The sequence below is a fragment of the Oncorhynchus gorbuscha genome, linkage group LG01 (assembly GCF_021184085.1).
Source record: "Oncorhynchus gorbuscha isolate QuinsamMale2020 ecotype Even-year linkage group LG01, OgorEven_v1.0, whole genome shotgun sequence".
Lineage (NCBI taxonomy): Eukaryota > Metazoa > Chordata > Actinopteri > Salmoniformes > Salmonidae > Oncorhynchus > Oncorhynchus gorbuscha.
In genome coordinates this window covers 12,995,995-13,020,932 of record NC_060173.1, presented here as the reverse complement: position 1 = coordinate 13,020,932, position 24,938 = coordinate 12,995,995, and the positions used below count along the sequence as shown (strand labels likewise).

The 24,938-nt window shown below is 43.3% G+C and overlaps 1 protein-coding gene across 6 annotated transcripts in view; it reads left to right on the top strand.

The window, feature by feature from the left end:
• The window catches only part of LOC124033219 (anoctamin-1-like), a 105,646-nt gene that overhangs the window by 8,331 nt on the left and 72,377 nt on the right, over positions 1 to 24,938 (top strand). For 4 of the 6 annotated variants that reach the window (XM_046345221.1, XM_046345203.1, XM_046345212.1 and 1 more), the window contains exons 2-3: positions 974 to 1,048; positions 4,466 to 4,650. In XM_046345221.1, the coding sequence (XP_046201177.1) occupies positions 1,021 to 1,048; positions 4,466 to 4,650 (213 nt within the window). In that variant the 5' untranslated portion in view covers positions 974 to 1,020. Of the gene's footprint in view, positions 1 to 973; positions 1,049 to 4,465; positions 4,651 to 17,339; positions 17,623 to 24,938 lie in introns of those variants that run through there. The other 2 variants (XM_046345225.1, XM_046345195.1) reach the window with 2 other exon arrangements.

The window sequence follows — 24,938 nt, the reverse complement described above, 5'->3', positions numbered from 1 at the left end:
CGTAACGTCCTCCTTTAGATCCTGCCAGTTCACACGCTGCTCGGTCTGTGAGTGGTGGGTGTTTCTGTAACGTCGTTCGTCTGTTGAATGAAGAGAGTCAGACCGAAATGCAGCGTGTAGGTTACTCATGTCTTTTAATGAAAGTATCGTGGTACATGAAATAACTGAATAAACGAAAACAACAACGAAACGAAAACTAATTACAGCCTATCTGGTGACTACTACACAGAGACAGGTACAAACACCCACAAAATACAACGCGAACTCAGGCTACCTAAATACGGTTCCCAATCAGAGACAACGATAAGCAGCTGACTCCAATTGAGAATCGCCTCAGGCAGCCAAGCCTAACTAGACACACCCCTAATCATACACAATCCCAATTACTACAAACCCCAATACGAAACACAACATAATAAACCCATGTCAAACCCTGGCCTACCCAAACCTATACCAAAAACACAAAATACAATGACCAAGGCGTGACAATCCAATGCTGTCTTAGTGCCAGCCTTTGACTGTGGTGGTACGTAAACAGCTACGAAAAATACAGATGAAAACTCTCTAGGTAGATAGTGTGGTCTACAGCTTATCATGAGATACTCTACCTCAGGCGAGCAATAGCTCAAGACTTCCTTAGATATCGTGCACCAGCTGTTATTTACAAAAATACATAGTCTGCCGCCCCTTGTCTTACCAGACGCCACTGTTCTATCCTGCCAATGCAGCGTATAACCAGCCAGCTGTCTGTTGATAGTGTCGTTGTTCAGCCACGACTCCGTGAAGCATAAGATATTACAGTTTTGAATATCCCGTTGGTAGTTTAATCTTCCGCGTAGGTCATCTATTTTATTGTTCAAAGATTGCACATTTTCTTGCAGAATGGAAGGAAGTGGGGGTTTATTCGATTGCCTACAAATTCTCAGAAGGATGCCCCTTTTTTCTCTGCCTCATCTTCACGCAAATCATGTAGATCTGGGCCTGCTCCCGAGAAAGCATCGGGCTCGTCAGACTCGTTAGATGAAAAAAAGGATTCTGCCAGTCTGTGGTGAGTAATTGCAGTCCTGAAGTCCAGAAGTTATTTTCAGTCAGTTATTTTCAGGTTGGGGTCAGGTAAAATGTCTGCCTTCTTCTCCAGCGCCATTTTAGTTTATATTGATATATTGACCTATAGACAGTTTTGTAGTATCCTGTGTAGATATATTGACCTATAGACAGTTTTGTAGTATCCTGTGCAGATATATTGACCTATAGACAGTTTTGTAGTATCCTGTGCAGATATATTGACGGGCAACTTGATATTAATTGAAGTGTAGTGTGTCCAAATTGTGTCCAAATTCCACAGACACCATTCTAATATTAGAACAAGAGGAAGTCAATTTTTTTCTTTTTTCTTCTCCACTTCACTTATCTTATTTTTTTACCAATGATTCCCACGGAGACTCCTAATACTTGGGTCTGCTTATTTAAACTGACAAACACACAACTGGATGGAAGCCCGATGTTTTAAAGCTAACAGGGAATTCAAGTTGCACAGAAGTGAGCCCAGAGTCAGAGATAGTCAGGGACTAGATGGAGACCAGCTGGACAGTAGCTTATGTTAGTGAAGATGCACGCACATTTTTCCTTTGAGTGGAGGACAAGCACCATCCGGGTTAGGTTCAACAGAGTCCAAGGAGCAATTCACATGCAGTATGTCTAAAAAATAAACAACGCTCAGTTGCAAACTCTCAAATGTCATCTCCCTCAGACCCAGGCATGCCTGGGCAGCTAACAGGAAGATCAAGATTGATGATTTCACAGATATAAATATTGCTTTTAGAAGCTTTAGTTGGATGACCATGGAAAACAAACGCAACACTTTTAAAGATTCTGTTATTAGATGCGGATTACACAAGTGTAAAGGGGATCAAAGACCTTTCTTGAAGATGAAGATAGTTTCCCAAAATTTGTTCATTTATATTACTTTGCCAGTATATCATTATTTGATATTCATGCACATTAATGTACTAAATTATTTATGTGATATGTTGAATAAAGATATTCTCTGACTCCCTCACACAGTAATAAATTAGGTGACCCTTAATAAAATCATCAAGATGTAAATTTCTGTGATTGTAAATTGTAAATATTAATTATTTAATATTTTCATATACAGTGGCTTGCGAAGTATTAACCCCCTTGGCATTTTTCATATTTTGTAGCCTTACAACCTGGAATTAAAATAGATAATTTAGAGGGTTTGTATAGGTTGATTAACACAACATGTCTACCACTTTGAAGATGCAAAATATGTTTTATTGTGAAACAAACAAGAAATCAGACAAAAAACAGAACTTGAGCGTGCATAACTTTTCACCCCCACCAAAGTAGAGCCACCTTTTGTAGAACCACCTTTTGCAGCAATTACAGCTGCAAGTCTCTTGGGGTATGTCTCTATAAGCTTGGCACATCTAGGCACTGGGATTTTTGCCCATTCTTCAAGGCAAAACTGAAACAACTCCTTGAAGTTGGATGGGTTCCGCTGGTGTACAGCAATCTTTTAAGTCATACCACAGATTCTCAATTGGATTGTGGTCTGGGCTTTGACTAGGCCACTCCAAGACATTTAAATGTCTCCCCTTATACCACTCAAGTGTTTCTTTAGCAGTATGTTTAGTGTCATTGTCCTGCTGGAAGGTGAACCTCCGTCCCAGTCTCAAATCTCTGGAATACTGAAACAGGTTTCCCTCAAGAGATTCCCTGTATTTAGCACCATCCATCATTCCTTCAATTCTGAACAGTTTCAAAGTCCCTGCCGATGAAAAACATCCCCAGAGCATGATTCTGCCACCACCATGCTTCACTGTGTTCTCGGGGTGATGAGAGGTGTTGGGTTTGCACCAGACATAGCATTTTCCTTGATGGCCAAAAAGCTACATTTTAGTCTTATCTGACCAGAGTACCTTCTTCCATGTATTTGGGGCGTCCCCCACATGCCTTTTGGTGAACAAAAAATGTGTTTGCTTATTTTTTTCTTTAAGCAATGGCTTTTTTCTGTCCACTCTTCCGTAAAGCTCAGCTCTGTGTAGTGTACGGATTAAAGTGGTCCTATGGACATATACTCCAATCTCCGCTGTGGATCTTTGCAGCTACTTCAGGGTACTCTTTTGTCTCTTTGTTGCCCCTCTGATTAATGCTCTCCTTGCCTGGTCTGTGAGTTTTGGTGGGCGGCCCTCTCTTGGCAGGTTTATTGTTGTACCATATTCTTTCCATTTATTTAATCATGGATTTAATGATGCTCTGTGGGACGTACAAAGTTTCTGATATTTTTTTATAACCCAAACCTGATCTATACTTCTCCACAACTTTGTCCCTGACCTGTTTGTAGAGCTCCTTGGTCTTCATGGTGTCCCTTGCTTGGTGGTGCCTGTTGCTTTTTGTTGTTGCAGACTCTGGGGCCTATCAGAACAGGTGTATATATACTGAGACCATGTGACAGATCATGTGACACTTAGATTACACACAAGTGGACTTTATTTAACTCATTATGTGACTTCTGAATTAATTGGTTGCACCAGATCTTATTTAGGGGCTTCATAGCAAAAGGGGTGAATACATATGCATGCAACACTTTTCCGTTTTTTTGTTGTTGAATGTTTTAATTTCACTTCACCAATTTGGAATATTTAGTGTATGTCCGTTACATGAAATCCAAATAAAAATCAATTTAAATGACAGGTTGAATTCAACAAAAAAGGAAAAACGTCAAGGGGGATGAATACTTTTGCAAGGCACTGAATTTTATGGGGCAATATACAAACAGCAGGGTAGCCTAGTGGTTAGAGCATTGGACTAGTAATGGGAAGGTTGCATGGTCAAACCCCTGAGCTGACAACGTACAAATCTGTTGTTCTGCCCCTGAACAGGCAGTAAACCCACTGTTCCTAGGCCGTCATTGAAATTGAAAGAATTTGTTCTTAACTGACTTGCCTAGTTAAATAAAAATGTTTGAGAAAAATATTTAGAAAATGACACTTTCATTAAGTAAATATATTTGTTAGTTGTCTTATTTTTGTTAAGAGAGATGCAAATGTATTAAATTGAAGGTTATTGGTTGATGTGAAAATCAAAATGCATCCATTTTTAAGGTTGTGTGTGGGGGTGGGGTCGCCAAAATTTCTGGAGAATACAATTAGGTCCCCAGAAGTTCTGGTGAAATAAACGGGGTCCCCGCTGAAATAGTTTGAATACCATTGGTTTACCACAGTCAAGGCAAGTTTAAGATATACAATATATAAAAGATATGCACCGGAAACATTTAATGGACACATACTCTATATTATATGTGCTTATATATTTTAACTCATATAGGCCTATTTCATAGCCTACGGAATAGATTTTTCATCATCTACGGTACTTTTTAACCAACGCAGAATGGATGTGTTGAGACTTGAGAGGTGTACCTTACTGTTTGTCTCCCCAGGTAGAGCCCACCTGACCCACGACCCAGATCCATCAGAAGACCCTCTCAAAGAGCCTGGTCAGCAGTCTGGAGAAGCCATGGAGAGGAATGAGAGGTCCACCCCTGTCCCTGGCAAAGAGAAAGAGGTGGATATCATCAATATCAAGGGCATCGAGGATATAGGCTATGTTCAGCCGGATTCCATAGTAAGTCGGTCACCTTTAGTTTTCAGCAACTGACAATTCAAAGTCCATAGCACATATCAAACTGTAGCAGCATGCAAAGCATGTGATTTTTGGAATGAACGTAGCAGCACAGTTAAACCAGTGTTGACAGTGGTAAATACCCTCGGTGGTCCTCTGTAGTTGGTAGAGCATGGTGCTGGCAGTGGCAACGTCAGCATAGTGGGTTTGATTCCTAGGACAATCATAAGTAAAAAATGTATGCATGGTTGGACTTCTGAGTGGCGCAGCGGTCTAATGCACTGCATTGCAGTCATGCGTTGTCACTATAGCCTGGGGTTTTATCCCAGGCTGTGTCATTACCTGCTGGGACTGGGAGTACCATAGGGCGGTGCACAATTGGTCCTTGTGGCGGCCTGGGTGCCTGCAGGCTGACTTGAGTCGTCAGTTGAACGGAAAATTCTGTAGATATATAAGCAACATCTCAAGACAAAATAAATAAAAAATCAGTCAGAAAGTTAAATATTGGACGGAAATGGGTCTTCCAAATGGACAATGACCCCAAGCATACTTCCAAAGTTGTGGCAAAATGGCTTAAGGACAGCAAAGTCAAGGTATTGGAGTGGCCATCACAAAGCCCTGACCTGAATCCTATAGAAAATGTGTGGGTAGAACTGAAAAAGTGTGTGCAAGCAAGGAAGCCTACAAACCTGACTCAGTTACACCACCTCTGTCAGGAGGAATTGGCCAAAATTCACCCAACTTATTGTGAAAGCTTGTGGAAGGCTACCCGAAACGTTTGACCCAGGTTCTTTATTTTAAGAATGTGAAATGTCAGAATAATAGTAGAAATAATTATTTATTTCAGCTTTTATTTATTTCATCACATTCCCAGTGGGTCAGAAGTTTACATACATTCAATTAGTATTTGGTAGCATTGCCTTTAAATTGTTTAACCTGGGTCAAACGTTTCGGGTAGCCTTCCACAAGCTTCCACAATAAGTTGGGTGAATTCCTCCTGACAGAGCAGGTGTACCTGAGTCAGGTTTGTACCTATACCAGGCAGTGATGCAACCAGTTAGGATGCTGCAGCTGTAGAATGTTGCAGTTGTAGAAGGATGTTGTAGCTGTAGAACCTTTTGAGGATCTCAGGACCCATGCCAAATCTTTTTAGTTTCCTGAGGGGGAATAGGCTTTGTCGTGCCCTCTTCACGACTGTCTTGGTTTGTTTGGACCATTCTAGTTTGTTGTTGATGTTGACACCAAGGAATTTGAAACTCTCAACCTGCTCCACTACAGCCCTGTCAATGAGAATGGGGACGTGCTCGGTGCTCCTTTTCCTGTCGTCCACAATCACCTCCTTAGTCTTGGTTACTTTGAGTGATAGGTTGTTATTCTGTCACCACCCGGCCAGGTATCGGACCTCTTCCCTATAGGCTGTCTCGTCATTGTCGGTGATCAGGCACTGTTGTGTCATCTGCAAACTTAATGATGGTGTTGGACTCGTGCCTGGCCATGCAGTTGTGGGTAAACAGGGAGAACAGGTGGGGACTGAGCACGCACCCCTGGGGAGCTTCAGTGTTGAGGATCAGCGTGGCAGATGTGTTGCTACCTACCCTCAACACCTGCGGGCGACCCGTCAGAAAGTCCATGATCCAATTGCAGAGAGAGGTGTTTAGTCCCAAGTTCCTTAGTTTAGTGATGAGCTTTGAGTGTACTATGGTGTTGAACGCTGAGCTGTAGTCAATTAATAGCATTTTCACATAGGTGTTCCTTTTGTCCAGGTGGGAAAGGGCAGTGTGGAGTGCAATAGAGATTGCATCATCTGTGGATCTGTTTGGGGCGGTAATGAAATTGGAGTGGGTCTAGGGTTTCTGGGATAATGGTGTTGATGTGAGCCATTACCAGCCTTTCAAAGCACTTCATGGCTACAGACGTGAGTGCTACGGATCTTTAGTCATTTAGGCAGTTTGCCTTTGTGTTCTTGGGCACAGGGACTATGGTGGTCTGCTTGAAGCATGTTGGTATTACAGACTCAATCAGGGACATGTTGAAAATGAACAGTGAAGACACCTGCCAGTTGGTCAGCACATGCCCGGAGCACACGTCCTGGTAATCCGTCTTGCCCCGCAGTCTTGTGTATGCTGACCTGTTTAAACGTCTTAGTCGTCCAGAACAGCTGATGCTCTCATGCATGCCTCAGTGTTGCTTTCCTCGAAGTGAGCATAGAAGTGATTTAGCTCCTCTGGTAGGCTCGTGTCACTGGGCAGCTCGCGGCTGCGCTTCCCTTTGTAGTCTGTAATAGTTTGCAAGCAATGCCACATCCGACAAGCATCGGAGCTGGTGTAGTATGATTCAATCTTAGCCCTGTTTTGCCGCTTTGCCTGTTTGATGGTTCGTCGCAGGTCATAGAGGGATTTCTTATAAGCTTCCAGGTTAGAGTCCGGCACCCTGAAAGCGGCAGCTCTACCCTTTAGCTCAGTGCGAATGTTGCCTGTAATCCATGGCTTCTGGTTGGGGTATGTGCGGTCACTGTGGGAATGATATCCTCAATGCACTTATTGATAAAGCCAGTGACTGATGTGGTGTACTCCTCAATGCCATCGGAAGAATCACGGAACATGTTCCAGTCTGTGATAGCAAAACAGTCCTGTAGTTTAGCATCTGCTTCATCTGACCATTTTTTTTATAGACCATGTCACTGGTGCTTCCTGCTTTAATTTTTGCTTGTAAGCAGGAATCAGGAGGATAGAGTTGTGGTCGTATTTACCAAATGGAGGGCGAGGGAGAGCTTTGTATGTTTGGAGTACAGTTGATCTAGAATTTGTTTCCCTCTGTTTGCACATTTAACATGTTGATAGAACTGGTTTAAATTTCCCTGCATTAAAGTCTCCGGCCACTAGGAGCGCCGCCTCTGGGTGAGTGGTTTCCTGTTTGCTTATGTCCTTATACAGCTGACTGAGTGCGGTCTTAGTGCCCGCATCTGATTGTGGTGGTAAATAAACAGCCACAAAAAGTATAGCTGAGAACTCTGGGCAAGTTGTGTGGCCTGCAATTTATCACAATATACTCTGGGTCTTCCTTTCCTGTGGCGGTCCTCATGAGAGCCAGTTTCATCATAGCGCTTGATGGTTTTTGCAACTGCACTTGAATAAACTTCAAGTTCTTGAAATGTTCTGCATTGACTGACCTTCATGTCTTAAAGTAATGATGGACTTATTTGCTTATTTGAACTGTTCTTGGTCTTTTCCCAAATAGGACTATCTTCTGCATACACCCCCACCCCCACCTTGTCACAACACAACTGATTGGCTCAAACGCATTAAGAACCAAAGAAATTACACAAACTAACTGTGGACAAGGCACACCTGTTAATTTAAGTGCATTCCAGGTGACTGGTTGAGAGAATGCCAAGAGTGTGCAAAGTTGTCATCAAGGCAAAAGGTGGCAATTTTGAAGAATCTGAAATATAAAATATATTTTGATTTGTTTAACACTTTTTTGCCTACTACATGATTCCATATGTGTTATTTCATAGTTTTGATTTCTTCACTATTATTCTACAATGTATAACTTAGTAAAAATAAAGAAAAACCCTTGAATGAGTAGTTGTGTCCAAACCTTTGACTGGTACTGTAAATGTCTAGTGACATATGATATGGCATGTGGTGGCATATGCCTGTTCGCACATATTAAGGACAGGCAAGAAAAATAGCTGAAGGCCTATATGTTGTTCTGAAGGATTATATGCATCACTATATACAGTATGTCTTCCAATCAAACTTTTGACTGATACTCTATTTCACATATGTAACACGCCGCACCGTGACAAGTGTATAACTCTTGACTGACTGATAACATGAAACAATGTTTACTTGGTGTTGGATATTTTGTGTTGATGTGGAAATGCTGGCTAAGTTAATTAGTTGTTTGGCCTACAGGTGGTTTGCTAGACATTTTACGGTCATTATTGAGAAAATGTATTGGCAGGATTGGGGAGTAACTGATTACATGCTACATGTAATCGGATTACAAAAAATGGTCATCAGTTACCTTACCAGCAAAAATATAGTAATCATATATGTCCTATGATAGCTGTATACAGTAATGTCATAGGCTAGCTGTATACAGTAATGTCCTAGGCTAGCTGTAAGGACTTTCCTAGCTATATACAGCACTTGGGTCATTGCCAGCAGCATAACACCCTGCCTCCCACTGCTGGCTCGCTTTCGACGCAAAGTAGGGTTGGTCCTGGCCAGTCCATGGATGGGTGACCAGATGCTGTGGTGTTGGAGGGCCAGTAGGAGGCACCCTTTCCTCTGGTCTAAAAAATATCCCAATGCCCCAGGGCAGTGATTGGGGACATTGCCCTGTGTAGGGTGCTGTCTTTTGGATGGGACGTTAAACGGGTGTCCTGACTCTCTGTGGTCACTAAAGATCCCATGGCACTTTTCGTAAGAGTAGGAGTGTTAACCCTGATGTCCTGGCTAAATTCCCAATCTGGCCTTCATACCATCATGGCCACCTAATCATCCCCAGTTTACAATTGGCTCAATCATCCCCCCTCCTCTCCGCTGTAACTATTCCCCAGGTCGTTGCTGTAAATGAGAATGTGTTCTCAGTCAACGTACCTGCGAAAATAAATAGGAGTGTCCTAGGCTAGCTGTATTCAGTAACACTATGCATTGGGGTGATCTGACCACATCTTTATGTTCACTAGACCTGTGAGAAGTGAACTTTGCCTCAGCTTCCTGTGTGGAGCAGACTGAGACATGTTTTCCTCTGGGACCACTCGCTGGTTTACAAGGCTGCTCTTGTTATGTTTATTAGTTAGTTGTGTATTTGTTTTACTTTTTTAGTAGCTAAAAATAAACTGTCCCTGGAGATTATTTTTCAGTTATGCAATGTCACAACATTTTAAGATTCTGTCCAAGATTTTTTTTTTTGTGGCTATTAACTAGTAGTTCACAAATATAGTTTTAATTTTGTTGGCTATCTTCTATTACTAACCTTAATTTGTTTTTGTAATAACAGGGCTCATCTGTAAAATATTATCGGTCTCAGCATGACTCCCTGTCAAAATAAAGGTTAAATTAGAAACAAACAAAACATGTTTTGAGTGAGATGTGGGCATTGGTCTGAAACTGAACAATTAAGGACATTCACAAGCACCACATTGACTACTTTACCCATGCTCTACCAAAGATTTCCACCACACAGCTTTGACCTGTTACAGTAGCTGTCTTCATCTATTGTACTTCAAACATTGTGTAGGCAAGTTGCTTAGGATTCAAACCTTCTCAAAAATCCGAATTCATATTCTTCAGAGCAGTGTCGGTCGGTGCAATTTAAGATGAGGGAGGATTTTACATTTTTTTGAGCATGGCCTATTTTTTCTATTGCAGCATATTGGATGACTGTGTCACGCGGAATGACGCTGGAGAGACTAAGCAGGTACGGGGAGTAAAAGCGTCAGAAACAAATTCAAAAGACAAAAATAATACAATTCAGCAGCGGGGAAAAGTGCTGGGGAACTGACAAATATAGGGGAGGAAATAACAGGTGATAAGTGAGTTCAGGTGAGTCCAATAATGCTGAAATGAGTGACGCGGGAGGGCAGGTGTTAGTGATGATTGCAGGAGCTTGTGATGCAGGGTAATCTGGCACCCTCAAGCGCCAGGGGAAGGGAAGAGTGGGAGCAGACGTGACAGTACCCTTCCCTCTTGGGACGCCCCTGAAACCGGGGCGAACCGGCCGAGACATGAGTGCTGGGCAAGCCGGTTGGGGCGTGAAAACCCCAACCGGTGATTTGGTGACAAAACGGATGGCACTGTGGTAGACTGTATCCAGTTTGCTGAGTAGAGTATTGGAAGCTATTTTGTAGATGACATGCCCGAAGTCGAGGATCGGTAGGACAGTCAGTTTTACTAGGGTAAGTTTGGCGGGGTGAGTGAAGGAGGCTTTGTTGTGAAATAGAAAGCCGATTCTAGATTTGATTTTGGAGATGTTTAATATGAGTCTGGAAGGAGAGTTTACAGTCTAACCAGACACCTAGGTATTTATAGTTGTCCATATATTCTAGGTTGGAACCATCCAGGGTGGTGATGCTAGTCGGGTGGGCGGGCGCGGGCAGCGAACTGTTGAAAAGCATGCATTTGGTTGGTGTCCAGGGCACAGCTGGGAGCGGAGGAGGGTCGATAGCAGGCGGCAACAGTGAGAGACTTATTTCTGTTGAGATTCATTTTTTAAATTAGAAGTTCAAACTTTTGGGGTATAGATCTTTGCAGGCTATCGCTGCAGTAGATCGCAACTCCTCCCCCTTTGTCAGTTCTATCTTGATGGAAAATGTTGTTGTTGGGTATGGAAATCTCCAAATTTTTGGTGGCCAGGATTCTTGGTGGCCAGGATTTTTCCTAAGCCAGGATTCAGACACGACAAGGACATTAGGGTTGGCCGAGTGTGCTAAAGCAGTGAGTAAAACAAACTTAGGTAAACTTAGGGAGGAGGCGTCTGATGTTGATATGCATGAAATCAAGGCTTTTTCGGTCACAGAAGTCAACAAATGAGGGTGCCTGGGCACACGGAGGGCCTGGGTTTACCTCCACATCACCCGAGGAACAGAGGAGGAGTTGGATGAGGGTACGGCTAAAGGCTATCAAATAATAAAAGGTGCAGATTTCTGGGCGTGGTAGAATAGATTCAGGGCATAATGTGCAGACAGGGGTATGGTGGGGTGTGGGTACAGCAGAGGTAAGCCCAGGCACTGAGTGATGATAAGAGAGGTTGTATCTCTGCTGGTTATAATGGGAGGGAGGTGGGACCAAGGAGGTATCAGAGGTATGATGAGTGGAACTATGGGCTCCATATTAAACTAAAACAATGATAACTAACCTAAACAACAGTATACAAGGCATATTGACATTTGAGAGAGACATACAGCGAGGCATAAAGTAATCAAAACGGTGGAGACAACAGCAGCTAATCAGCTAAAAAACAACAACAGGTAAAATGGAGATGAATGGGCAGAGAGGGTAGGTTAACTACACACAGAGCCTGTGTTCGCGGCTGGGGCCAACAGTTAAACTGAATGGTGTACCATGATTACCGGACAGTCCAGCAGGCATCAGCTATGTAGGCAAGTGATCATAGGGTCCAGGTGGCAGCAATAGATGGAACAGGGAAAACACGGAGTATTCGCTACTACGCTATCACGCAGGCGACACAGCGTTTACAGTTAATAGCCCGGGGCTAGTAGAAGCGTCTGCTCTAACGTCCGCCGGCCAGTTGAAGGCACAGCGGATGGACTATTCGTCGGCAGACCAGTCGTGGTGGTGCTGCGGGACGCCGTGTCGACAAAGGATCCAGACCCGATGGCGAAAGAGGTATTGTAGTTGTAGTAATTTAATTTGCTAGCCGGGAGATACGCCTGGCTCACGGCTATCTGGTGGAGTAGTGGGTTCTAGCCGTGTGTGGGTGGAGTCCGGGTGAACAACTGAGTAGGCCAGGAGGTGGGCCTCTGGGATAGCTTCGATACTGGGTAACTCGGTGGGTGCTAGCTAGTAAAGAGACAGTCAGATACTGGTAGGCTGACGAGTTTTATCCAGGCTAAATAAAAAGGGCTGGTATCTGTGCAGAAGGTAAAGGCCACTAGCAGTGTCTAACAATGACTAAATAGCTTGTTGCTAATTAACTGGTTAGCTTCTAGGTGGTTCTTGCTATGAGGTCTAAAAATGTAAAATAATAGAGGTTCCGTATCACATTGGGTGAGGCAGGTTACTGGAAGGTATAATTGAATTAAAATATATATACAAAAAAATACAAAAGTACACGAGAGGACGAACAAAACACGTCTGCACTGATACGCCATCTTGGATTGCAAGTGGTTAACAAAGAAATAGCTACTCCTATATGCTTAATTTAGAGTTATTAATGTAACTTTAGGTGTTCTACAAACATTGGGCTTTCTGTTTTGATTTTTAATACACTGTTATTTGCATGATGCGACTCTAATGATGATTTGAAAAAGGTTGCTTGACATGAGACAAGAGCTCTGCTTTGACACTCCAATAGTCTCTCATTCACAATTTGACAAGCACTTGATAATGCCTCGAATTTCACGACGGCATTACCCTTTTGTGACCTTAATGCACCCTAAAAAAATCCATGCCTTTTGCGGCCCGAAGTTCTGCATTGTGCCCATCTCCCTGAGTGTGCTGTGCAATTCGAAGCTTCTCTCACTCACATGGCTATTTGTCACGTGGCTATAAGTAAAAGACAGACACATCGGGGGCGCAACTGCTTGCGTCCTTATCCAATTCCGATGTGCATATTGAATATATTGGAAGAACTGTCCGCATTTACTTTTCATCAGCCAACAAGAGTAGGCCTAACAAACAGCAAAAGCACTAGCCTATGTCAATCTACTATCTCCCATAGTACAAAAGTTCACCTATTCTATTCTGTGTGAGAAATAAATATTCCAGACATAGTCTGGGATAGTTGTGGGATGCAAATGATCCTAAATGAATACAAGCACGAGCATTGCATTTTTTATGCAATGTGGCTGACGCAACAGATCAGAACGTTTAGCTTGAAATATGTTGATAAACTATTAGGCTATTTATTCACATTATAAGCGCAGCTGTTACGAATCCCTTTTGGCCCGACAGTCTAGGGGGGATGGTAATGAGACCCATAACATAACTCATGCAAATTATTATTGTGACAAAGTAAAAGTGTGCACGAAATAACCACGACAACAGAAATCTACCGTCAAACTCTAGGTTTATTTATAAACACACGGTAATGGGGGGAGCAGGAAAAGGGGCTGAGCTGGACCCAAGGAAAGAAACAAATATACAATAACACACCCCTAAGCTAGACTAGCCTACTTTAACAACAGCTAACTAACTAACCAAAAATACAGTGGGTGGTCCGCCCAGTTCTACCTAGTGTATTTAACAAAGTTCACCTACGGGTAGTGTATGCCCATGGGCGACTTGTCTTGGTTTCCCCTTTTCCCACCAGCAACAAACAAACACCATAACCAAAAACAATACTCACAGGTGATGACAAAGTGCTATGGAGGTGCTTTAAACAAAAGAGAGGTTAAGACACAAAGCGAGAGTGAAACACAGAGACCTACAGACATGGCATTTACAGAGAGATTGAGCTAGAGATTGCGCTGAGCTTTAGAACAAACAAATGATGGGGTTTTTAAACCATGGGGAAGGAACTGTGATAGGTCAGGAAATAGGAGGAGGTGTGTCTTCTGATTGATGATTGATTGTTGACTGATTGGGGAGTGATGGTTTTCACCTGTGAGGGGAGAAGGAGAGAAAAGAAACACACACACACAGGATAGACACACACACAGGATAACTGTATCCGTAACAGCAGCAATGCACTCATTGTAGTAGGCTATAAGCCCGAATGTTCCATTAGTGGAACACACCATTATCAAAAGTGACCGCAAGTGCAATTATGCATGTAATGCTTTTATTATAAAGGTGCACTTGAAACTCATGCGCTGCTTATATATGCCAGTTAGGCTCTACACCCCTTGTAAAGTTCATCAGCAAGTGTATAGGAGGTGTTGTACCCACTGTGACTTGTAAAACCTACCCAAACCAGAAACCGTGGATAGATGGCAGCATTCGCGCAAAACTGAAAGCGCAAACCACCTCATTTAACCATGGCAAGGTAATTGGGAATATTGCCAAATAAAAACAGTGTAGTTATTCCCTCCCTAAACCAATCAAAAAGGCAAAACATCAGTACAGAGACAAAGTGCAATGCAATGGTTCAGACACAAGGCATGTGGCAGGGTCTACAGACAATCACAGATTACAAAGGGAAAAGCAGACACGTCGCAGACACCAACGTCTTGCTTCCGGACAAGCTAAACAACTTCTTCGCCCACTTTGAGGATAACACAGTGCCACCGACAGGGCCTGCTAGCAAGGACTGTGGGCTCTCCTTCTCATGGCCAACATGAGTAAGACGTCTGCCGGCCCAGACGGCATCCCTAACCAGACTCTAAAATATATATTTTTTTGTTTAACACTTTTTTGGTTGCTTCATGATTCCATATGTGTTATTTCATAGTGTTGATGACTTCATTATTATTCTACAATGTATTTAATAGTAAAAAATAAAGAAAAACCCTTGAATGAGTAGGTGTGTGCAAACTGTCACATATATATTTTTCTTTGTTTTTGGGGACACGGGGAGGGTTTTTGGTGTGGCGGGAGGGGGTGGGGGGTAACTGACAAGGAGCGCTGGTTGCTAGGGGGGTGGGAAGTGGTGAAAAACATGAGGTGTGGCAGGAGTTGGGTGGTTGGATGGAGACATGTTGGATGGGTGGGGTTGGGGGAATGAGGTGGAGGGTTGGGGTGGAGGCTCACTTCTTTTTGTTTATTTTCCTTTGCATACTATGTTTATTGTTACAGTACGTTTTGATTCTTTAATATGATCAGAATGATCAATACTTTATGTTTACAGTGCCTTCAGAAATTGTTCATATTTTGTTGTGTTACAGTGTCTGTTGTAAAGCAGACTGAAGCAGACTGAAGCAGGTGTTCCTCTAGGATTTTCACTGTGCTTAGCTCTATTCCGTTTCTTTTCATCCTAAAAAAACTCCCTTGTCCTTGCCGATGACAATCATACCCATAACATGATGCAGTTACCACCATGCTTGAAAATATGAAGAGTGGTACTCAGTGATGTGTTGTGTTGGATTTGCCCAAACATAACACTTTGTATTCAGGCACATTTGTTTTGCAGTTTTACTTTAGTTCTTTATTGCAAACAGGATGCATGTTTTGGAATATTTTTTGTATGTACAGGCTTCCTTCTTTTCACTCTATCATTTAGGTTAGTATTGTGGAGTAACTACAATGTTGTTGATCCATCCTCCTGTAACGGATGTGAAACGGCTAACTTAGTTAGCGGTGGTGCGCGCTAAATAGCGTTTCAATCGGTCACTTGCTCTGAGACCTTGAAGTAGTAGTTCCCCTTGCTCTTCAAGGGCCGTGGCTTTTGTCAAGCAATGGGTAACGATGCTTCGTGGGTGACTGTTGTTGATGTGTGCAGAGGGTCCCTGGTTCGCGTCCGGGTATGTGCGAGGGGACGGTCTAAATTTATACTGTTACACTCAGTTTTCTCCTATCACAGCCATTAAACTGTGTAACTTTTAAAGTCACCATTGGCCTCATGGTGAATTCCCTGAGTGGTTTCCTTCGTCTCCGGCAACTTAGTTAGGAAGGATGCCTGCATCTTTATAGTGACTGGGTGTATTAATATACCATCCAAAGTGTAATTAATGACTTAACCATGTTCAAAGGAATGTTCAATGTCTGCTTTAAAAAAAAACATGAATCTACCAGTACGTGCCCTTCTCTGTGTGGCATTAGAAAACCTCCCTGGTCTTGTTGTTGAATCTGTGTTTGAAATTCACTGCTCGACTGAGGGACCTTATAGATAATTGGTCTGTATGTGTGGCGTATAGAGATGAGGTAGTCATTCAAAAATCATGTTGAACACTATTATTGCACACAGAGTCAGTCCATGAAACTTATTATGTGACTTGTACCTACAAACGTATTCAGTCCGACAAATGGTAAGTCCAATGGTCACCGTATGGATGCTATAATCTCGTTTTAATCATACGCCAAGAATTTGAGCTAGGAAGTTGCAAGACATTTAATTTTTTCCTAATGAAAAATCCTGTATATGGTTCTTGGTATCAGCTGAACGTACCATGACCAGATGCAGGGAGTGTGTTGTGTTACTCCAATAAAGGAGTTATTGGAGTTAAACAATATGACACCATTGACATTGGTGTCATATTGGCTTAGATGTGATGGTAGGAAGATTTGAATTTATCATTGAGCATCAATCAACTCCTACTTATTGTGGGGGCCGTCCCCCCCACCTGTTGGAATTTACTTAAAATTTCACTTGATAACACAAGCATAGAGTTCAGGGTAGTGCTATTTAATACACAAAAGGCGAACATAAGCCACCCCACGAAAATACAGGGCGCACACAAAAACAAATGCCCCAAACACGGGGACTAACACAGTCCAGCAAAAAAGCCACGAACAGGAAAACAAGTTAACCTCTAACATGCACACACACAAACGATCCTGCACGAAGAGCAGGCGGACCGGCTGGCTAATAAAGCCCAACTAATCACCAAATAAACAACAGGTGTAACCAATAAACAGACAAGGAGGGGGAGGAAAGAATCAGTGGCAGCTAGTAGGCCGGAGACGACGACGGGAAGAGGAGCCACCTTCGGTAGGAGTCGTGACAACAAGAACCAATTGACATTGTTAATCACTGTAATATTTTGTGTAGATGGTTCTATTACTCTAACTGATCTTGTGAATATACACAGCATTAGAAGTGTTTAATCCCCCTTGTTCAACAGAGCGTATCCAGTGCCACATCTGAAGTGGTACACCTTCGCTGTGTTGCGATGACACAATCTCTCACTGAGGGCCCTCTCAGGGGAATGTTTGTATTGGTTGGGCCAATGTTTACATTCTAATGAAATGTAACGCAGCTTAACCTTGACCTCAGATTGACTAGCAGACCCAGAAGAAGATGGGAATATCTCTTATACCTATGATATGTAATGAGAGATTGGGAAATGAGAGGGCACCTTGTCACATTCAGATCAAGTCTAATATTAGCTACTTGGCATCTCAGACTCTCAGACTCTTCTCATGTAACAAGTACTAGGTCTTGTAGCAGGGAGACTTTGGGCTTGGTTCAACGCTTTGGATGGTGACAGAGAGAGCGGGAGAGAGAAAGAGAGAAAGAGCTGTGTTTGATAGCAGTAGTATGTGGCAGCGCTCGCCTAGTGATGGGAAGATGGCTGGAGAAACACCAGAGAGCTCAGGGACTTCACTGCTTCATGACGCAGAGGCTACACCGAGCAAGCCCAGGCACTTCTTAAAGGATGTGATTTTTCATGGCAAATTTCAAGTGAGTAGAATGACAAAGATACAGTATGTATGGATTTATATAATGTGTTTACATACTAGGAGACTGAGACTAACTATCTCAGGGGGAAATCTTCATCACATAACCGTTTGCTATATGTTTTTATAGTAAAGATAGGTTTGGCAGTTATTTCACTTGCTTAGCCTTTTGATTTGATTGATTTGTTGGACAATAATAGGTGGAAGTCAGAATTGTGTTTGTTTCGTGTAAATGTAGATGAAAAACCTACTTACACATCAAGTGGGTTGAGTAATAGCCTGAATATGTTTTTCAACTACATTTACACTATTTTGCCTATTGTTAATCCATTCTTTATAACTTTTTTGTAAGGTTTTTATCTCAATATAGTTGAGAAATGGCTTGACCTGGTTTGGCAGTTTGTAGAGAGATAATTATCATGTAGGCTAATTACAGAACAAGAATCTACTGTAGACATCTGACACGTTGTACTATCTTGTTCCCAGGCGTGGAGTTAGACTCCGCACATAGGGGGCGGGGCGTTCTCGAGGGGCCCGTCTGACCAAATGAATTGCTGATCGGGCCTATCATAAATGCAAATTGCAAATTAGGATGTTAGACAGTCTGCCGCTAAAAATAAATGTGACCAGTCATGCTCATCAGTCCATAGGGAATCAAATCGGCTTGTGTGTATTTTCATACAGAGCCCAGTTTGAGCGGAATATCACGTGTTGTGCATTGACAGATCACTCTCACAGCACATCAAATCAAATCAAATTGTATTTGTCACATGTGCCGACAACCATGAAATGCTTACTTACAAACCCAACACCAACAATGCAGTTCAAGAAATAGTATTATAAAATAAACTAAAGTAAAAAAATATATATAAAAAGTAGAACAATAAAATAACAGTACAGAGGTTATATACAGGGGGTACCGGTACCGAGTCAATGTGCGGGGGTACAGGTTAGTCCAGGTCATTTGTACATGTAGGTAGGGGTATAGTGACTATGCATACATAATAAACAGCGAGTAGCAGCAGTGTAAAAACAAATGTCAATGTAAATAGTCCAGGTGGCCATTTTGATTAATTTTTCAGCAGTCTTATGGCTTGGGGGTAGAAGCTGACCTTTTACGGCTAGGGGTGTTTCGACAACATCCGGTGAAATGGCATCGCGCGAAATTCAAAAATAATATTTAAAAAATGTAACTTACATACATTCACAAGTGCAAAACACCAAATTAAAGCTTAACTTCTTGTTAACCTCTTGGTCCTACCTGGCACGCAGGCGTCCCATCTAGAGCTCTGGAAATGCAAATGCCCTACGCTAAATGCTAATAGTATTAGTTAAAACTCAAACGTTCATTAAAATACACATGCAGGATATTGAATTAAAGCTACACTCGTTGTGAATCCAGGCAACAAGTCAGATTTTTAAAATGCTTTTCGGCGAAAGCATGAGAAGCTATTATCTGATAGCATGTAACACCCCAAAAGACCCGCAGGGGACGTAAACAAAATAATTAGCATAGTCGGCGCTACACAAACCGCACAAATAAAATATAAAACCATCTTCTTTGTTGGCACTCCTAGATGTCCCATAATCACTATTGGGTCTTTTTTCCGATTAAATCGGTCCATATATAGCCTAGATAGCGATCTATGAAGACTGTGTGATAAACGGAAAAAATAGCGTCTTATAACGTAACGTAATTTTTTTAAATTAAAAAAGTTGACGATAAACTTTCACAAAACACTTCGAAATACTTTTGTAATGCAACTTTAGGTATGAGTAAACGTTAATAAGCGATCAAATTAATCACGAGACGAAGTGTTTCTCAACCAAAATATCCGGTCGGAGACCTGAAAAAAAAGCCTGTCTCTTGTTCGTTTGACCAAGAAACAAAGAATTGGCAAATGACAAGACTGTTGACATCGTGTGGAAGCTGTAGGTACTGCAACCTCAGCCCTATTTAATGTCGTTCGCCCATAACAATAGGTTGAAGCGGCGGATGGATATATTTTTCCACTTTCAGTGAAAGTGAAACACATGTTCTGTTATAGTCACAGCCGTGATTTAACCAGTTTTATAAACGTCTGAGTGTTTTCTATCCACACATACTAATCATATGCATATACTATATTCCTGGCCTGAGTAACAGGGTGCTGAAATGTTGCGCGATTCTTAACAGAATGTTCGAAAAAGTAGTGGGTAGGAGTAACAGGTTAATCTAGCCACTGTGTCAGTTTTCAAAAAGGCTTTACAGCGAAAGCAAACCATGCTATTATCTGAGGACAGCACCCGATCAAACAAACACATGACAATCATAATTTAACCTGCCAGGCGCGACACAAAACTCAGAAATAACGATATAATTCATGCCTTACCTTTGAAGATCTTCTTGTGTTGGCACTCCAATATGTCCCATAAACATCATAAATAGTCCTTTTGTTCGATAAATTCCGCCGTTATAGCTCCAAAATGTATTTGGCGCGTTTGACTCAGTTCCAAACACCAGTTCCAACTCAAGCAACATGACTACAAAATATCTAATAAGTTACCTGTAATCTTGATCCAAACATTTCAAACAACTTTACTTGTAACGGTTCTCTTGTGGTGAAGGAGAGTTTGACCAAAATGCAGCGTGATGAGGATTCATGATATTTTAATGAAGGAAAAACTATACATGCAGAAACTACAAAATAATGAAATGTGAAAACCGAAACAGCCCTATCTGGTGCAAACACAAAGACAGGAACAATCACCCACGAAACACTCACAGAATATGGCTGTCTAAATATGGTTCCCAATCAGAGACAACGAAAATCACCTGACTCTGATTGAGAACCGCCTCAGGCAGCCATAGACTACGTAGACACCCCACAAAACCCCAAGACAAAAAACACACCACAATAACCCATGTCACACCCTGGCCTGACCAAATAAATAAAGAAAACACTAAATACTAAGACCAAGGTGTGACAGAACCCCCCCCCCCAAGGTGCGGACTCCCGGACGTACATCAAAACCATAGGGAGGGTCCGGGTGGGTGTCCATGGTGGCGGCTCCGGCTCCGGCTCGGGACGTGGACCCCACTCCATTAATGTCTTAGTTCCTCCCCCTCGCGTCCTGGGATAGTCCACCCTCTCCGCCGACCATGGCCTAGTAGTCCTCACCCAGAACCCCACTGGACTGAGGGGCAGCTCGGGACTGAGGGGCAGCTCGGGACTGAGGGGCAACTTGGGACTGAGTGGCAGCTCGGGACTGAGGCAGCTTGGGACTGAGGGGTAGCTCGGGACTGAGGGGAAGCTCAGGACTGAGGGGCAGCCCAGCACTGAGGGGCAGCCCAGCACTGAGGGGCAGCCCAGCACTGAGGGGAAGCCCAGCACTGAGGGAAAGCCCAGCACTGAGGGAAAGCCCAGCACTGAGAGGAAGCTCAGCACTGAGAGGAAGCTCAGGCAGGTAGTTGGCTCCAGCAGATCCTGGCTGGCTGGCGGATCTGGAAGAGTCTGGTTGACTGGCAGATCTGGAAGAGTCTGGTTGACTGGCAGATCTGGAAGAGTCTGGTTGACTGGCAGATCTGGAAGAGTCTGGTTGACTGGCAGATCTGGAAGAGTCTGGTTGACTGGCAGATCTGGAAGAGTCTGGTTGACTGGCAGATCTGGAAGAGTCTGGCTGACTGGCAGATCTGGAAGAGTCTGGCTGACTGGCAGATCTGGAAGAGTCTGGCTGACTGGCGGATATAGCTGCTCTATGTAGACTGGCAGCTCTATGCAGACTGGCAGCTCTGGCTGCTCCATGCAGACTGGCAGCTCTGGCTGCTCTATGCAGACTGACAGCTCTGGCTGCTCTATGCAGACTGGCAGCTCCATGCAGACTGGCAGCTCTGGCTGCTCTATGCAGACTGGCAGCTCTATGCAGACTGGCAGCTCTGGCTGCTCCATGCAACCTGGCAGCTCAATGCAGACTGGCAGCTCTGGCTGCTCTATGCAGACTGGCAGCTCTGGCTGTGCTGAACAGGCAGGAGACTCCAGCAGCGCTGCAGAGGAGGAAGGCTCTGGCAGCGCTAGACAGGCGGGAGACTCCGACAGCGCTGGAGAGGCGAGGCGCATTGTAGGCCTGATGTGTGGTGCTGGCACTGGTGGAACTGGACCGAGAACACGCACAGGAAGCCTGGTGCGGGGAGCTGCCACCGGAGGACTGGTGTGTGGAGGTGGCTCTGGATAGACCGGACCGTGCAGGCGCACTGGAGCTCTTGAGCACCGAGCCTGCCCAACCTTACCTGGCTTGATGCCCACTCTAGCCTGGCCAATACGAAGAGCTGGTATGTACCGCACCGGGCTATTCCATCCGCGTCGCCGTGCTGCCTCCTCATACCAGCGCCTCTCCGCTTTCGCCAACTTCAGTTCTTCCTTGGGGCGGCGATATTCTCCAGGCTGAGGCCAGGATCCTTCACCGTCCAGTTCGTCCTCCCATGTCCAGTCCTTCTCTCGCTGCACCTTGGTGCGGCTACACTCCCCTGGTTTAGCCCAGGGTCCTCTCCCGTCGAGGATTTCCTCCCATGTCCAGAAATTCTTGTCGCACTGCTCCTGCTGATGCTGTTGCCTGTTACCACGCCACCTGGTCCTGTTGTGGTGGGTGATTCTGTAACGGTTCTTTTGTGGTGAAGGAGAGTTGGACCAAAATGCAGCGTGATGAGGATTCATGATATTTTAATGAAGGAAAAACTATACATGCAGAAACTACAAAATAATGAAATGTGAAAACCGAAACAGCCCTATCTGGTGCAAACACAAAGACAGGAACAATCACCCACGAAACGCTTACAGAATATGGCTGCCTAAATATGGTTCCCAATCAGAGACAACGAAAATCACCTGACTATGATTGAGAACCGCCTCAGGCAGCCATAGACTACGTAGACACCCCACAAAACCCCAAGACAATAAACACACCACAATAACCCATGTCACACCCTGGCCTGACCAAATAAATAAAGAAAACACAAAATACTAAGACCAAGGCGTGACATTACTAATACAACTTTCGGTATTTTTTAGCGTAAATAATAGATACAATTTAAGATGGGATAAACTGCGTTCAATAGCGGATAAAAACAAAGTGGAGCCAGCTTTCAGGTCATGCGCCCCAACCACAACAGTATACTAGACTCGACCCTCGTTCTGAACAAAAGAAAACATCAACCAATTTCTAAAGACTGTTGACATCCAGTGGAAGCGATAGGAACTGCAAGCAAGTGCCTTAGAAATCTAGATCCACATAGAAACCTAATTGAAAACACTGTCACCTCAAAAAACAAATCCTGGATGGTTTGCCCTCGGGGTTTTCCCTGCCAAATAAGTTATGTTATTATCACAGACATCGTTTTAACAGTTTTAGAAACTTTCGAGGGTTTTCTATGGAAATCTACCAATTATATGCATATCCTATCTTCTGGGCCTGAGTAGCAGGCAGTTTACTTTGGGCACGCTTTTCATCCGGACGTGAAAATTCCGCCCCCTAGCCCGAAGAGGTTTTAAGGAGCCTTTTGGACCTAGACTTGGCGCTCCGGTACCGCTTTCCATGTGATCGCAGAGAGAACAGTTTATGACTTGGGTGACTGGAGTCTTTGACAATTTTTGGGGCCTTCCTCTGACACTGCCTAGTTTATATGCTCTGGATGGCAGGAAGCTTGATCCCAGTGATGTACTGGGTGATACACACTATCCTCTGTAGCACCTTACAGTCAGATTCCGAGCAGTTGCCATGGTTGCCATGGTTGCCATGGTGAGGATGTAAAACCTTTTGAGGATCTGGGGACCCATGACAAATATTTTCAGTCTCCTGAGGGGGAAAGTGTCAGGTCTCTGACCTCCTCCCTATAGGCTGTCTCATCGTTGCCGGTGATCATGTTGTCAGCAAACTTCATGATGGTGTTGGGAGTCGTGCTTGGCCACGCAGTCGTGGATGAACAGGAAGTACAGGAGGGGACTAAGAACGCACCCCTGAGGGGTCCCCGTGTTGAGGATCAAACGTGTTCTGATAAGCCCACTCATTGCGCAACATTTCTACATGCAACAGATATCCACTGTTAAAAAGAGGTTATTTATTTCTCAACTCCTCTTAATATTAAGCAACTGCCATTTGAGTGCAGGCATATGGTAGGCTATCATCAGCAACCTTGCAGTCTGAACTGGAGGCAGTCTGCATGTTGAAAACATATACTGTAGGCCTACTTAATAGTTTGAAACCTGGAAGTTTTACTTCATAGCCTATTACAAGGCATGTCTTACCTTGCTTCAAAGAAGCCAAAAGCCAAAACCTGACCATAGACATTTTTGTTTTTCAAAAGAATCTGCAGGATCTTACATCCATGGCTGCACCCATGGCCCGCCCTATGCTAGCTCTGCTTCAGCTTGTCCCACATTACACATGCAGCTCTGTGAAGAATTGAACTATGCACAAGAAAGGTGTGTATGTGTGTTTGTGAAAAGTGGACCTTTTTGGGAACATAAACAAAAACAAACTAATTTATGACACACAGCCCAAATCCTCTTTTGCCGGGCTAGTTGCCACAGAGAACTTAACTAATTGGAAGCAGCGATAGAGGAGAGTGGGGTAATTTGAACCAAAAGGGTACATTGAGCCCCCTTGTTTTTAGGAAAAAATGCACAAAATCTATTATTTTACCAAATATTTAGGTAGAGGTCATCATTTCATGGCGAATGTGAAGGAAGAAACCACATGGAAAAAGTGGTAAGCAAGTTAGGTCCCCAAAAATAATTTTCACCAAGTCAAGAACATTTATTGTGTTAGAGGTTTCGTGATGCTAGTATCTAAACCAAAGTAGAACATTTTAATATTGTTCTATACTTCCGTTGGAGTATCTATAACCTTCAATATGAGGTCCTAAACCTAGCATGAAAGTGCATCCTTGTAGCTGTGTGGGCTAATATAGTTAAACTGTTTGCCTTGGGGTAAGTTGAGTCAATGACCACAGAGTAAGTTGAGCCAATGTCAAGTTGTACATATTGAAGTGTTTTCTTCCCATGCGTAATGCAAGCCATTATCACTGGGATATTAGGTAACAACAGGGCCTGGCCTATGTTAAAAGTGTTTGTTAGGTGTTTAGCCTATGTTAAGTGTTTGTTAGGTGTTTAGCCTATGTTAAAAGATGCTTAAAATTATTAAAAAACAAAACTGTAATATTTACATGAATTCTGATTATTTCCAGGGACACACAACACCCTGAAATATACACTGGGTGGACAAAACATTAGGAACACCTGCTCTTTCAATGACATAGACTGACCAGGTGAATCCAGGTGAAAGCTA